This window comes from Rattus norvegicus, chromosome 4, assembly GCF_036323735.1.
Source record: "Rattus norvegicus strain BN/NHsdMcwi chromosome 4, GRCr8, whole genome shotgun sequence".
NCBI lineage: Eukaryota > Metazoa > Chordata > Mammalia > Rodentia > Muridae > Rattus > Rattus norvegicus.
The window spans coordinates 118,893,263-118,907,111 of NC_086022.1; the positions used below are offsets into that span (position 1 = coordinate 118,893,263).

Sequence of the window (13,849 nt, forward strand, 5' to 3'; positions counted from 1 at the left end):
CTTCACCATTATCCTTCGCCTTATGCAGTTAGATGAACTAACTTTATTCCTAGAGGACCTAAAACTGAAGGCTCTACAAGAAACACAGCCTTCAGTCTTCCCCTGAATAAAAATATTCTCTCCCTTCCCCTGAATAAAAATATTCTCTAACCTAAACTCGCTTTGGGCCCAATATCTTCAGTGAATCCAAGGTGAGATGTGACTATGGAATCTTTAATTCCAAATAAAAGGGAATCTCATAACTTTCCGAATTTTAGGACTGGATATCAGTAATTCAAACCTTCACTTTATACTATGCCACAGTTGAGTGGAAGATTTCTCCCTTTACTAAGAGAGGCAGTAAGCCATTACCTTCCTCTCTCCACCTTCAAACACAAATCACTAGGCTCTTGCTAAAGAGATAGAATAATCTACCAATCATATTCAGAAGATACCAATAAAAGCCAAGGAAGTCTAACATGGGCCAAGGACACAGTGCTAAGACATCAATAAAAGAGGCACGCACAGGACATCTGGCATGGTCACTTCACTAGCAGCTACTTTACCTCAGTAAGCCCAATGTTCTTCCTCTTAATGACGTTCTGCAGAGAGTTGCTCAGAGTCCTGGTCAGCAACAGGTTTGTAGACTTCCGGATCATGTCATCAACTTCGGTGGAGCTGAAATGTAAATGATGACCCCAGTTCAGCCTGGGGAACTAGAGTTGGCAAATGAGCAGGCCCCGGCAGGATGCAGCAGCAGAGGCGGTAGTAAAGGGAGCAGCACCACGTTCTGTGCACTGCATGCGAGGAAGTAGCCCAAGTACTTTAATACCTGCTCTGCTAAAAGTTTATGCTGCTTTTATTTTTTAAAAATAATGTAGCTACAGAACCCTGCCTAGATTACTTGTTCACACAAGAATACTTTAAGAAGGGCAGGCTAACTTGTACTGTTTCAGAAAAGGAAAGGAGCCACTCTGAAACTGCGGAATGCCATATCAGATTGTTTATATTTTTATGGACTTATCCAACACACACACACACACACACACGCACGCACGCACGCACACACGCACGCTTATCCTCTTTAAGTGAGTTTGTTCATCTTCATTACCATCTAAAACTACCTGTTTCGTCTCCCTTCTACAAGTTATACTCCACATGTGTCTTCGTTTACAAATGTGAATGTAATGTTATCGGCTATAATCTGCATAAAGATTTTTTTCTTCTTTCTGAGATTGAGAAACCATGCTTAAAATTAAGTATTCTAAATAAATCAACTTTTCTGCAATTTAGGGATTTTATTTTTCTCTAGAGCTCAGTAGTATTCTATTTTATATGTACTGGGTTTTTATTAACAATTCATGTGCTGACCAACATTTAGGTTGGTTCTATGCTCTTGCAATAGTAAATAGAGGAGTAAATATAGATACATAAACATATCTGTTACAATCTTATCACAGACCTAAGTTCTCTGATATAAATATGGAGTAGAATAACTGGGTCACGTGGTAGCTCTATTCTTAATTTTTGAGGCAGCTTTAAGCTGATGTTCATAATGGCTATATTAATTTATGCCCGCCAGCAATCCTCTCCAACATGTGTTGTTGAGTCTCTGGATGACAGCCACTGAGCTCGAGGTAAGGTGTTATTTCTAAGTAACTTCAATGCTCTCTTAGGTTATGTTTTCTAAGTTACCTAAGAGATAACCAGCAATTGAGGAACCTACCCGGACAACAGCCTCCAAACTCTTTTCTTTCTTTTCTTTTTAAGCAAAAACCCAAAAATCTTTACAAAGATTTACTTTCACAATGTGCAGGAAAATAAAATCTACGCATGCACTCAACTTAAATGTCAGAGTATTATTTTATTATAGGAGACACTGCTATTGATAAGAACTTTTGAAATATACATGCCTTTCAACATTGTCTGATAGGAGAGAAACTATCCATTCAGAAAAAAATAATTATTTTTAAAACTGCATAGGAAATCTCCAACTAACATTTCTCTGACTGTGTGACACTTTGTTTGAGAGAACTATTGTTATACACATTACTCAATGACAAACTAAGTCTATTCTGAGACAGCTCTAATAGAACAAGTGATCTCTGACTCCACGTTACAAGATAAATATATTCTGAGGTTGAAGGCAATGTCAACCCAATAGTAAAAGGCAAGTAAAAACTTCCCTCACAATGAGGAATTATTTCATTTAAATTGTCAATATGAAAGCCACCAAAGGAAGTTTGGAATCAAAAATTTAATAAACACAGATCAAAACTCAAAACAAAAACTGTGTGTGTGTGTGTGTGTGTGTGTGTGTGTGTGTGTGTGTGTGTGAGAGAGAGAGAGAGAGAGAGAGAGAGAGAGAACACACTCAAACATTAAGTAAAAAAAAGTTTCATTCAAAAACTTGGGATTCAAATAAGAAGAAAAGTATCTAAATAATTTACTTACATAATCCCAATATTACCTCATCACCAAAATAAAAGTAAATGAGTAAAGGCCATTTTGCAATTGGCTTGAAATAATTTCCATAAAATTAATCTTGGTTTTAGATGGGAAAATTAATTGTACAATCCCAAGTATCATAGTTTTAACAAGAAGAATGATAATTGACAGTGTTTAACTCTATACAGGCGGCTGATATAAGAAGACAGAAACTTCAAGGCCTCTGTAGGCTACAGATGAGACTCAAAGCTAAAGCTATGCTGAGCAACTCTGCAAGAGCATGTCTCAACATCTGAAGTAACAAGGGGACCTGCTCAGTGGGAGAGCACTTGCCTAGCATACTGAGACCTACATTCTACCTACAGTAGGGCGGTTGATAAAGCAGTGACTCAACCCCACCCCTAAGTGTACTTATTTTCAGAAAGGCTTGACACATGATATGTTCTGTTTATCGATTCATTTGCAAATTTAGGTTCAGATATAGTGTTGAGCCGTTTCCGGTACTGTTAGTGTGAGCAGGATGGCTGCAGTGCACATCATGAATTTCTGTAGCACTTACCATCAGCTGTCTGGGTCCTCAGGAAGATAAAGGCCTTCCTTCCTTTTACTTCTTAATGTCTTCACTACTAAGGAGCACCTAACTATGTATTTGCTAAAATACATGCAGACTAACCAATAAAGGGCACTCAAACAAAGAAGCCTGTGGATAAGGCAGACGCAGAGCAGAGCAACAATACTGACTCCAAAGACTGCTGCATTCTCACTGTAAACTTTTATACTTCAGTATGAAGGAGTGGTAACGTGAATAGGTTAAACTACAATTTCCAGTAATTTTTTGCTGCTACTGTTTAAAATGTAATATATACTTATGTCATTCAAAAGCTTTTCCCTTTCACCATAACAGTGAAAGCCTATTCCAAGGTTCCAAACTCATAGCAAACACTTTACAAAGTATGTATTCAGAGAGTAACAATCTCAGCACTGAACTTTCTCGTGCTATACCTTAGATGAAGATCTTCTGAAAACTTCAGGCAGGCGTAGATAAATTCTTTAATCTGGTTGTAAACTTTTGGCACAAATTCAGAGAAAGGAAACTTTTTGGGAAATGGCTGCTGTAAATGCAAGAAATTAATGAAAGCAAGTCACTAAATCCATTGTAGACACTTAAAATTATTGAAAATGAAAAAAGAGAAAAACCTTTGTCCTACTCTTAGGAGTTAACAGTACAAATGTAAAAATCTGTCCCCAAGAGATTTCTGACACGAAAAAGAGTAAGACACATGTGCTGACAAGTTTTTATGACAACTCAACACTTCATGGTTATATGAGAGAAAGATCTTAATAAAGAAAACACCTCCATAGGATTGGGCTATAGGAGAGTCTGTAGGGCTCTTATCTCCCACCCCTTCCCCCAATATTTTCTTCTTTTAGTTTTTTGAAACAGGGTTTCTCTGTGTAGTCCTGTCTGTCCTGGAACTTGCTCTGCAAACCAGGGCTGGCCTCGAACTCAGAGATCCACATTCCTCTTACAACTCTCAGGAGCTATAAGCCTCCTGAGTGCTGGGAGTGAAGGCATGTGCCACTACCACCCAGCTGGGCACTTCCCTTTGAAATTACTTCTTATGTGCACGTGTGTTTGGCCTGCATGTGCGCATACACACACTGCTCACTCAGTGCCTAAGGAAGCAGGAGAGGATGTCAGACACCTGGAACTGGAGCTGCAGGTGGTTGTGAGCTGCCTTGTGTGGGCTTGGACTGAATCTGGGTCCTCTGCAAGAGTAGCCACACTGTTGGGCCGAACTCCAGCTTAAGGCATTTCTTGGTTCATAATTGTTGTGGACAGGCCCAGCTCACTGTGGAAGGCAGTTCTGGATGGTATAAGAAGACAGGCAAGCAAGCCAGTAAGAAGCAGTTCTCCCTGGCCTCTGCTTCAGTACCAGCCTTGAGGTCCCTCCCTGACTTCTCTAGATGACCTGTGACCTGAGAATTGTAAGCTAGAATAAATCTTTCCTCCCCCAAATTACTTTTGGTCATGGTGCTTCATCATAGCAATAGAAACTCTAAGACAAAAACTAGTGCCAGGTTGTGTTGTATGATGGTGGCAGACCTGACCATGTGATATTTGGAGTACTCTGAGTGCTTAAGGTTTAATGAACTGTCATCAGAACTTATAAGTTAAGAATGTTGAAAGCAACACAGAAGATGGGGTCCTGGCTTGTGGAATTTCAAAGGAAAGCTTGAGAGTTCCTTAAAGGACAATTTAATATCTTGAGCGGTAAGAATCTGTGGATCTGGTCAGCTGGGACTGAAGAATTGGCTGTAATTTAGAAAGAAATGAGAAGTACTTAAGTAAAATTTAACTAGGACAATTGATGCTGGTTAGTTAGAGCCTAGAAATCAATGATGATTAAGAAGCAACCAGCATCACTGAGAGTAGAAACCCCAGAGGTTTTTCTCAGGGTCCGCACACAGAAGCTGTGGTCCAGGGGAGACTAGGAGGCATCTCGTGCTGGCAGCCGATCTTCCTAATGTGTTAAGAGTCCTTCAGATGTGACTGAGGCTTAAGGCACAAAAGGTCACAGAGAGAAGCTCTGGTCTGGCATGATGAGAGGTCAGGAGAGGCTACTGGATGCAGGAAAGAGCCCAGTGTTTTGGAGCTGCCACTACCTGGGTCAACCATGAGAAAAGCAGCAGCTGTGGGGTAGAGAGGCCTGAGCCTCGAAAACAAACTGCATTCTGCAGAGGGCAAATCCAGAGAAGAGTCCCTGACCCTTTGGAGCCCAGAGGATTTTAGGTGGGCCCCAGACATCAAACAATGACCTCTTTACATTGTTGAACTTTGGTTTTGATTTGATTTTATTTGATAGTGACTGTGCGTGCCCTGGTTCTTTCTTTTTGAAGCAAGAAAGTATTTAACTTATTCTTGATTTTACAGAAGCCCACAGTTGAGAGCCATTGGAATTTCTAAGAGGTTTGGAATTTTACAGAGATTTTGGGCATTTTAAAAAAAAGAAATTTTTTTCTAGAGAAATGTTGGAAGTTTGAGAGACAGTTTAAATGTTTTAGAGACTAAAATTTTAGTGTCTGACTTTTTTAAAAAGACTGTAAAAGTTTAAAGACTGCCAGTTTGAAAAGTTAGACTGTTTTATACTGAGCTATTGATATTAATATGAGATTTGGAGGATAAAAAAGAAAGGAAGGGTTATGCCTTAATAAGCAATGTGCTTGTGTGTCAAGGTGACAAGGGGTTAACTGTAATAACTAGTTTCTAGACCAACTTGATGCCAACTAGGGTCATATGGGAAGAAGTAATCTTAACGGAGAAAATGCATCAATAAAATTGGCCTATTAGGCAAATATGTAGACCATGTTCTTGATTGATGACTGATATGAGAGAGCCTAGCTCAGTGTCAGGGGTGCCATCCCTGAGAAGGTGGTGCTTGATGGTGTAAAAGAACATGCTGAGCAAATCAGGAATGAGTAAGCCAGGGAGCTGCACTATGTCCGCTCCCACTTCTAGGTGCCTGCTCTGAGCTCCCGACCTGACTGCCCTCAGTGATGACTGTGCCCTGGAACTATATGACTCCAAGTGTTTGTGACTCTGTAAACTGCAAATGACAACAGCTCGAGCCTAGACTTTCACATTTTGGCACGTGCAGCACAGGACTTGGGTAGAAAGGCCTGCTTGAGGAAGAATAGTCTGCATTGTACCTGTGGTGGGGAGAAACTACTCTATGCACTGTCAAAACAACAGAATTATATAACAAAATGCATATTTAAGTGTCTGGCTTTAAAGAAACTATTTGAACAGTATAACAAAATTAAGAATTTAAAATTTTAATCAAATTGCATCATTCCAGTGATTGACAAACTCTCAAGATGTGCTAGGACTTCAAAGTCCTTTACCGATTCCCAGTGACTAATTCTGCACCTCTGAGACCCAGAAGGAATTCTGTGGAGATGTTTTAAAATCTACTGAACTGAAATTTTTCAGTTTCAAAACCTAACAAAAGAGAGAATGAGAACTTCACTTTAAAGTATCCCTTACCTTTTCCAGTTCTGTATCTTGAAATGGGAATTGTCCTACGACTTTTTTATATGTCTCTTCACTCGTTACTGGTATGGGACTGTAGTTGTCAGAATCAAGTATGTTTCTATAGAAATGAAAAGAGAGAGGAATGGAGAACGGAGAGTGATTGTAACAGAGATGTTTTCTGAGACAGTCTGAAACACCTCCCAGTCCTTCCTACACCCCTTCTACAATTCAGCCATTTGGTTTGGGCATTTTAAAAAGAAATCAGAAAGAAACTAAGCTCTGAAAAAAGTGGAAAAACTATAAACATGACCTTCTAGTGTCTGTGCTTTAGAAACAGGCAGAAAATTAAAGGTAAGTGGGAAGAAAATGAGAAAAGACTATTGGAGCTGATCATTTTATTAAGATATATGGTTCATAATCACAACTTTAACTGTATATTATAAAGTGTATTTTTATTTTTACTAACTGTCAGAGATGAAAAATAACTTCTAACAATAACCCACGCTATGTTCTTTCTCTTCTACTGCTTTGTACCAATCACAAATGTTTTCCAGGAATAAGCTCTCTCTCCAAAAACAGAAACTTTCCTATGAAAATCCAAACAGAAACCCACAGAAGACACAGAATGCTGTGGTTATTCCATGCTATCTCTACTACCTGCAGAGACGACCGTCCCATAAAAGCAATTATCCCCATCAGATATACCTGGGTTCTGGAAGTGTATGTATTTACATTCAGAAATTGTGAGTTGAACTAAATAATGGCATGCTCGTGGACTGTGAAAAGTGAGACTAAAAGATTAAGGCAAAGCTTTAAAAGTCAAACAATGTAAAAGAAAAAAGATTAGCTGACCAGGAGACATAAGCAGCAGGCAAGAACTCCTAAGCTGAGGACAGACTGGGAGTCCAAAGTCGGTTGCATTGAAGCTCTGTTACTTTGAGCAACAGAGCCATTTTCATAATATTAGCCCCACTGACCCAAAGCATGGGAGGTCTTCTATCCTCTATGGTCTTCTTCAACTTCTTCAATGTCCTTGCTTTCCACTGTGGAGGGCTTTGTCCTCCCTGGCTAGTATTATTCCTAGGTTTCATTTTGTGTGTATTTATTGCCCTTATTTGAGGATACAGTGAAAGGTATATGGGATTGTTTCCCTGGAATTTTTCTCAGCATGCTTGCCTTAGAATACAGAAAAGCTGCTAGCTTTATACGTTGACCAATGTCCTGTTCTAAGAGGTTCCTGGTGGAGCCCAGAAGTCTCATAAGTATAGACTCATGTCATCTACAAAGAGGGACAATAGTACTCTGTTCTCATTTGTATTCTTTTTTGTTCTTCCTCTTGCTGCATTACTGTAGCTAAGATGTTGAGTACTAAATTGACTTAAGATTAAAGCAAGAAGACAACTTTGTCTCACTTCCTGTTGAGGACAGGTTTAAAACTAAGAAAGAAGCAATGTATACAAAGGAATCAGTCCCCAGAGACCTGCTCTGGGAGGAGATGTTCCAGGATAATTTGCCATTATTGTATGCATGTTGCAATAATTATTGAAATAACATGCTTCAAACATGGACTTTAATAAGCCATTCTCTGCTGAGAAGAATAATGAGCTCTAACATGACTTATGAAAAAGTGAATGGCCCAAAAAAGTGAGCCAGCCCCAGTAGGACACACCAATAATTCAAGCACTTAAAAGTCGCAGGAAGGAAGATCAGAAGTTCAAGGTGAGTCTGTGACACAAAAGATTCTTTCAGTAAAAGAAAACATTTGCCTAAGGTTCTACTATTCATGATTGCTTAGCTACCACTACCAAAGTACGATCTTCAGGAAAAACCAAAAACTATAAAACAGAAAAAGAAGACACGAATAATAAGTCTGCCATTAGTCCAAGGAAACAAAAGCACCAAACAGGCTATGGGGCCTTCCAATCACAGCAGGTACTAATATGTTGGCATAAGTTAATTTGGAAGATCCTTCTGTCAATCATTTTGATTCATTAGAATTCTGAATTATAAATTAGATCATTTAAAAGAAATATAAGCTGTATGCTCTGGGTGCTCACTGCATCTGTGAAGTCCACAAAGGAGCCAGGGCCAGGGAAGACAGGACAGGAACACAAGTGCAGCTCCTTACCTGAAAACCCCCGCCCACTTCTTCAGTAGAGTCTCGCTATACTGGTCTCTGATTTCTAACAACATATCAAAAAGCTGGTTCACAGGAAAGCCATACACCTGAAAGAAAATAGACTGTTTTCAAAAGAGTCTTTTCAAATAAATAGAAGTAAGATTAGGTGCTAAAAGATGTTTCATTATTGAAACAACAATGAAAAAATGAAGCAGAATTGTTAATTTCTACCTAATATCAAGTGTTTACTCTCAAAGATTCAAAGACACGCATTAAAATTTCTAGGTAGGTCATAAAACAGGAAATGATAAAAGTGAAAAGCAGCATAAAAGTGTCAGGTGAGTTCTCCGCATGGTAACTTACCACCCGCAGCAATTCTCCAAGAACAGAAAGAAAGTGCGGGTGCTACCACATCACAAATACCTCATGATGCTCTAACACGGTCCAGACCAACCACCATGATAAAGACGGTAGTGGATCACACGACAAGGCACATGGGTGCCATGTTGGAATTACAATTACTTAAGTCTAATTCTACAAATTACAAATGGTTCAAATTTTTTCTCTGAGAGCAAAAACAGTAGGACCTCTTTGCGTGAGAGCGTAAAGGGTCGAGACAACGCACGGAGTGTGCTATGAAGAAGTAAAAAGATCTAGCTCCAGGCAAAAGAATAAAGAGTGAAGACTCAGGGGAGCACGGCAGGCCTGGGGGAGAACACATGGTTCACAGCTCCTGGAAGCCTACTCCACAAAGGCAGGTGGTAACAACGCACGTACCTGAAGTGTGTCAGCAAAGAGGACAATGAGGTTCTTCAAATCTAACACAAGGTTTGGATCGGAACAGTAGGACTAAAGGAAACGGGGGAAAGGGAAAAAATGTCTCATGAAAAAGTCACATGTTTTACTGATTAAACTGTCTAATGCACCAGGCAGTAAAGGCATTTCTAAAGAGGAGTTTAACCATTTCCTGGCTCAAGGTAGCAAAAGCCTCAATCGCAGAAGAACTAAGGAGATGGGGCTCAGAAGCACAATCTACACATCCTTAACATGTGGAAACACACTGTGAAATTCGTTGGTTAAAGAAAATAAAATGGGGCTGGCAAGATACCTCAGCAATTAAAGGTGTGTGCTGCCCAAGATAAAAATCAGAAGACCTGAATTTATCCTCTGAACACACATGAACTGACTGCAAAGCTGACTTCTGACTTCCCCACATGCACAGCAGGCACGCCCCATCAGAGGCAGACATAATAATAACAAATAAACTAAACACAAACAGGTTAAAAACTGAAATGGATAGATTATTTTAATATGAGCAAAATGAAATACTTTGTACCAAAACTTAATGATACATACCTAAGGCCACTTTCAAAATAACTGTATATATTTCTTTATGAGCAATTAACAGAAGATACAAAAGACTGAAAATAACCTGACCAAACACTGCACTAATGGCATTATGAGAAATGACACCAAATAACCATATTCATGTAATAAAAGAGATGAAGAGAGTTAAAAGTGACAAACTGGTGATGGAAAAAGATATGACAATTTGACCATTTAAAATAGGTAAACGTGGAATCAATGAGACAGGCATTTTAGCTGAGTCTGATTATATAATAAAGAAAAATATCATTAAATGATACAAAGGATAAAAATAAGCATAAATGAACAGGAAACAAAAATTGCAAATAAGTACCATATATGGCCTTGCCTACAAACGTCTGATTACTTGGTTGACCTGGAAGACAGTTTCCACAGGAGGATTCACAACTATATGCTACTAAATTAAAATTTCTTCACATTTGATATTCCAGTTTCCTCAGCAATAATTTTATTTGTTCTCCATGTAACCTCTCAGGGTCTGATGGCAGTATGTTTAATTTTTCCATAATGAAGATGTCTTTCAGTTTCTTCTATTACCATTTGTTTTTCCTTTATGTGTACTGTCTCTTGTAAAGGACCTTTGTCTGTTGGTGTCAAAACTAATATCAATATAAAATAGCCCCAATCTTCTTGCTTGAAGTTCTTCAACATTATATGCTTTCTAGACTGCTTCTCCTTATAGACAAACTGTCTAAGGCTGTGATGGCTTAGCACTCCTCAACTTCCTGGGTTGCTGACATGATTGGCTACTCCAGCTGTCTTCTTTAAGTTTCCTATTTACATTTCTACTTTTCCCAAATGTCCTTTCATGTGTTTTGTTGAATACAATCTTCTAATTCCTTTGCTGTGGATAATAAAGCCAGCTAATTGAAATAATCTCAAATATCCATTAAATATTTACTGAGTGTAACCCACCTTTTACAGGACCAATTAATGTGAGAGACATGATGAAGAGTCCATATGTCTATCTGTCAGGATTTGCTGACAATTCCCTTGCTGTCATCTGGTGATTCCTTTCCACTTTCCTACTCTATTACTCTAGGCCCCTTGATGGACACTGCCTTTCTCAGTCTCAACCAGCTATATTCCCATGTCTCCATGACTATCCATGCTTCGTAGCTACCCTCTCATATTTTCTAGCCCTTTGTGACTGTAAGATAAACTTCTGACTTTGACTTTGCCTCTTCAATCATGAAATGGCACAAAGTCTTCATCTTTGGATGAAATTTTGCTATCTGGTGCTCATAAATTTCCAAAGAACCATTTTTATCTTGGATTCAGCTTTCTTTGGGTGTCTTTCCATTATTTTCTTCTGTTTTGCATTATTTCATGCTATGAATAGAGCATATGCAAAACACGTAATGGCTATAACCTCAATCATACCATTCCCAGGGAGTACTAGATGCCTGCAAGAAAGAAATTCTTGATGTGCTCACCAGAACCTCCTCACTGCCACTTAGAAAAAATATTGTAACTTCAGTGGCAATCATTTTCATCTCCTGCTTTGCTCTTGTACTTTTTAGTTGAGAGACTATCTTTAGAGCTGCTGCACTCCTACTTGCTGTTGTTGAAAATATTGTACATTCAATTTTAAGATACCTGCCCTGATAGTAATAAATTCCTGAGACATTTTATTGACACTAAATTAACCTTATAGAATGAAGAAGCCTTACTTTATGCAAATATCAATGAAGTAGTATTCCTGGCATAAGGGACAGGAACAGTGAAAGATTATCATGGAAAAGGAATGATGAGCAGCCAGCAACATGACAATCTGACATCTTAAAGTTTTAGCAAATGTATCTACTGTCTTGCCTCTGATGCCTCTTATGAGCTAAGCTTAGCAGGTGGTTAGCCAGCAAAACTTAACCTTCACAGTGTGGGTAAGCAGAGAGGAAGGACTGATTGTAGAACGAGAAACAAAGAGCATAGCATTCATTACAGCAATCCTTTAGCTATATGTATAAATATGTACAGCACATGAGGTATTTTCTGAAAGAATAAATATGAATCGTATAAAAATATACATGACTTTGTACTCAGTAAGGATGAAGTAAGACCTATATATGAAATAAATAGAACACTGCTAGACACAGTGAGAATCATAGATGTGAGAGACTGTTTCTTATTGCAGATATGATCAACAAGGCAAGCTCAGTGTTATAGAGAAACCTAAATGAACCTCTTCCATGATCTCCAAATGGGGGTTGCCAAAAAGATATATGTCAACTTGAATTCAGTGGGACACCAGTCAGTATGCAGATAGTCAGCGGTAAGTAAGCACTTAGGACATCCCACATACCGAGTGGGTGCGCAGTGCTGCGATGGTCTTTGAAAGTGCCATTTCCCATAGTTCATCAATGTAGGCTCTATTCACTAAGCCCTGGGTTGTATGCAAAATGTGATCTTCTACCACAAAAAAGCTGAAAAGAAAAGAGAGCAGAGATGTCAGAGATCACGGTTGCTATCTTGACCACTAAGCTTTGTCATTAATAGCTGCCATCTATCAAAGAGAGTATTTCGTTTTTCTGAGGAAAGCTATTCATTATCATAAGTGAAATCACTTCAGAAACTGAGAACATGTCTATAATAATATTAATATCTTCTTAGGCACGTTATCAAGACTGAAATTTTATTTCTAATGAATGACAACCATATAACCCAACAATTTAAAATTATATAAACTTAGTAGAGTCTATCTCCAATGTATTTTTAAGATACAAGCAACTAACAAATTTGATGCAGATAATAAACACTTTACTTTATCGATGTTTGAGAATTCAACATGTGTAAATAATTCCCGTTATCAGGCATACAGCCCCAGTAACTCAGGAGGCTGAATCAGGTCCTGCTTAAGCTACAAAGAATGTCACGAACAGAAACTTTGAGACTGAACTCAAAATATGAAGTCTGGCTGGGACTGTTGTAGCTTATTATGCATTTAAAACATATCTTCAGATACCCTGTTTAAATGCTCACTTAAATCAAAAGAAACATCTATTAGGGAATTTTTAAATTATTAAAAAAAAAATCAAACACACCAAGGTCTCGTGTAACTCAGGCTGGCTGTAAACTGCATATGTAGCCTAAGATGTCCTTAAACGTGTCCCCACGTTCCCAGTGCTGGGATTATACATGTACTACCATACCTGGCTTTACGCAGTGCTGAGGCTCAAACCCATGCATGCTAGGCAAGCATTCTAGCAGTAGTTACATCCCTCAACACTCAATGATATGCATAATGGAAGTTATTCCTTACACCAAAGCAATATACATCTGATTAGAGAAAGCAAGGAGGAGAGGAGAGGGGATCTAGAGAGGAAGTGAGGGAAGAAGGAAGAGAGGAGGAGGTGGGCAGGCACGGTGTACTGAACGACCAAATCCTATTGCTGCTTTTTTTTAAATCACAGTTGCCATCCTGTGTGTGGAACAAGCTGCGTCTATACGAAGGTCTTTACTGAGTAACCTAACTCCACACTACTGTGTCCACTCTAAACGAGCACAGCCATGACAGGCTGTGGAATCAGCCTGGCAGCAACCTGTTTAGTGAAGGTTATTTTAATCTGACATAGTTTTACTCACAGACTTCTGAATCATACACAGCTGCCTTCAGAATGTCACAAAGCCAATTAGTTTTGACAAAGTTCCTATATTCTGATAGGCCTAAAATATTTTACTGTCTGTAAAAATTCTGTCACTGTGGCTAATTATCTCCCTCTCTGATGGGACAAAGAACAGAGAAACAAAACAGCAAATTTAACAAAGTTATCAGTCATTCATCTCTTTAGTCACAAAAGTATCCTCCAAGAATATAATGCTGAAACTGGTGAGCCGCCCCTTCATCCTCAGTTTGTCTGTTTGAGACGCCATTTCTCTGTGCA

At 38.8% G+C, this 13,849-nt stretch overlaps 1 protein-coding gene across 3 annotated transcripts in view; it reads right to left on the reverse strand.

Annotated features, from left to right (window-relative positions):
* Exoc6b (exocyst complex component 6B) overlaps window positions 1–13,849 on the reverse strand; it is a 455,447-nt gene that overhangs the window by 240,984 nt on the left and 200,614 nt on the right. For all 3 annotated transcript variants that reach the window (NM_001109246.2, XM_063286527.1, XM_063286526.1), the window contains 6 exon segments: window positions 546–657; window positions 3,430–3,539; window positions 6,476–6,581; window positions 8,592–8,689; window positions 9,360–9,431; window positions 12,271–12,391. In NM_001109246.2, coding sequence (NP_001102716.1) covers window positions 546–657; window positions 3,430–3,539; window positions 6,476–6,581; window positions 8,592–8,689; window positions 9,360–9,431; window positions 12,271–12,391 — 619 coding nt within the window.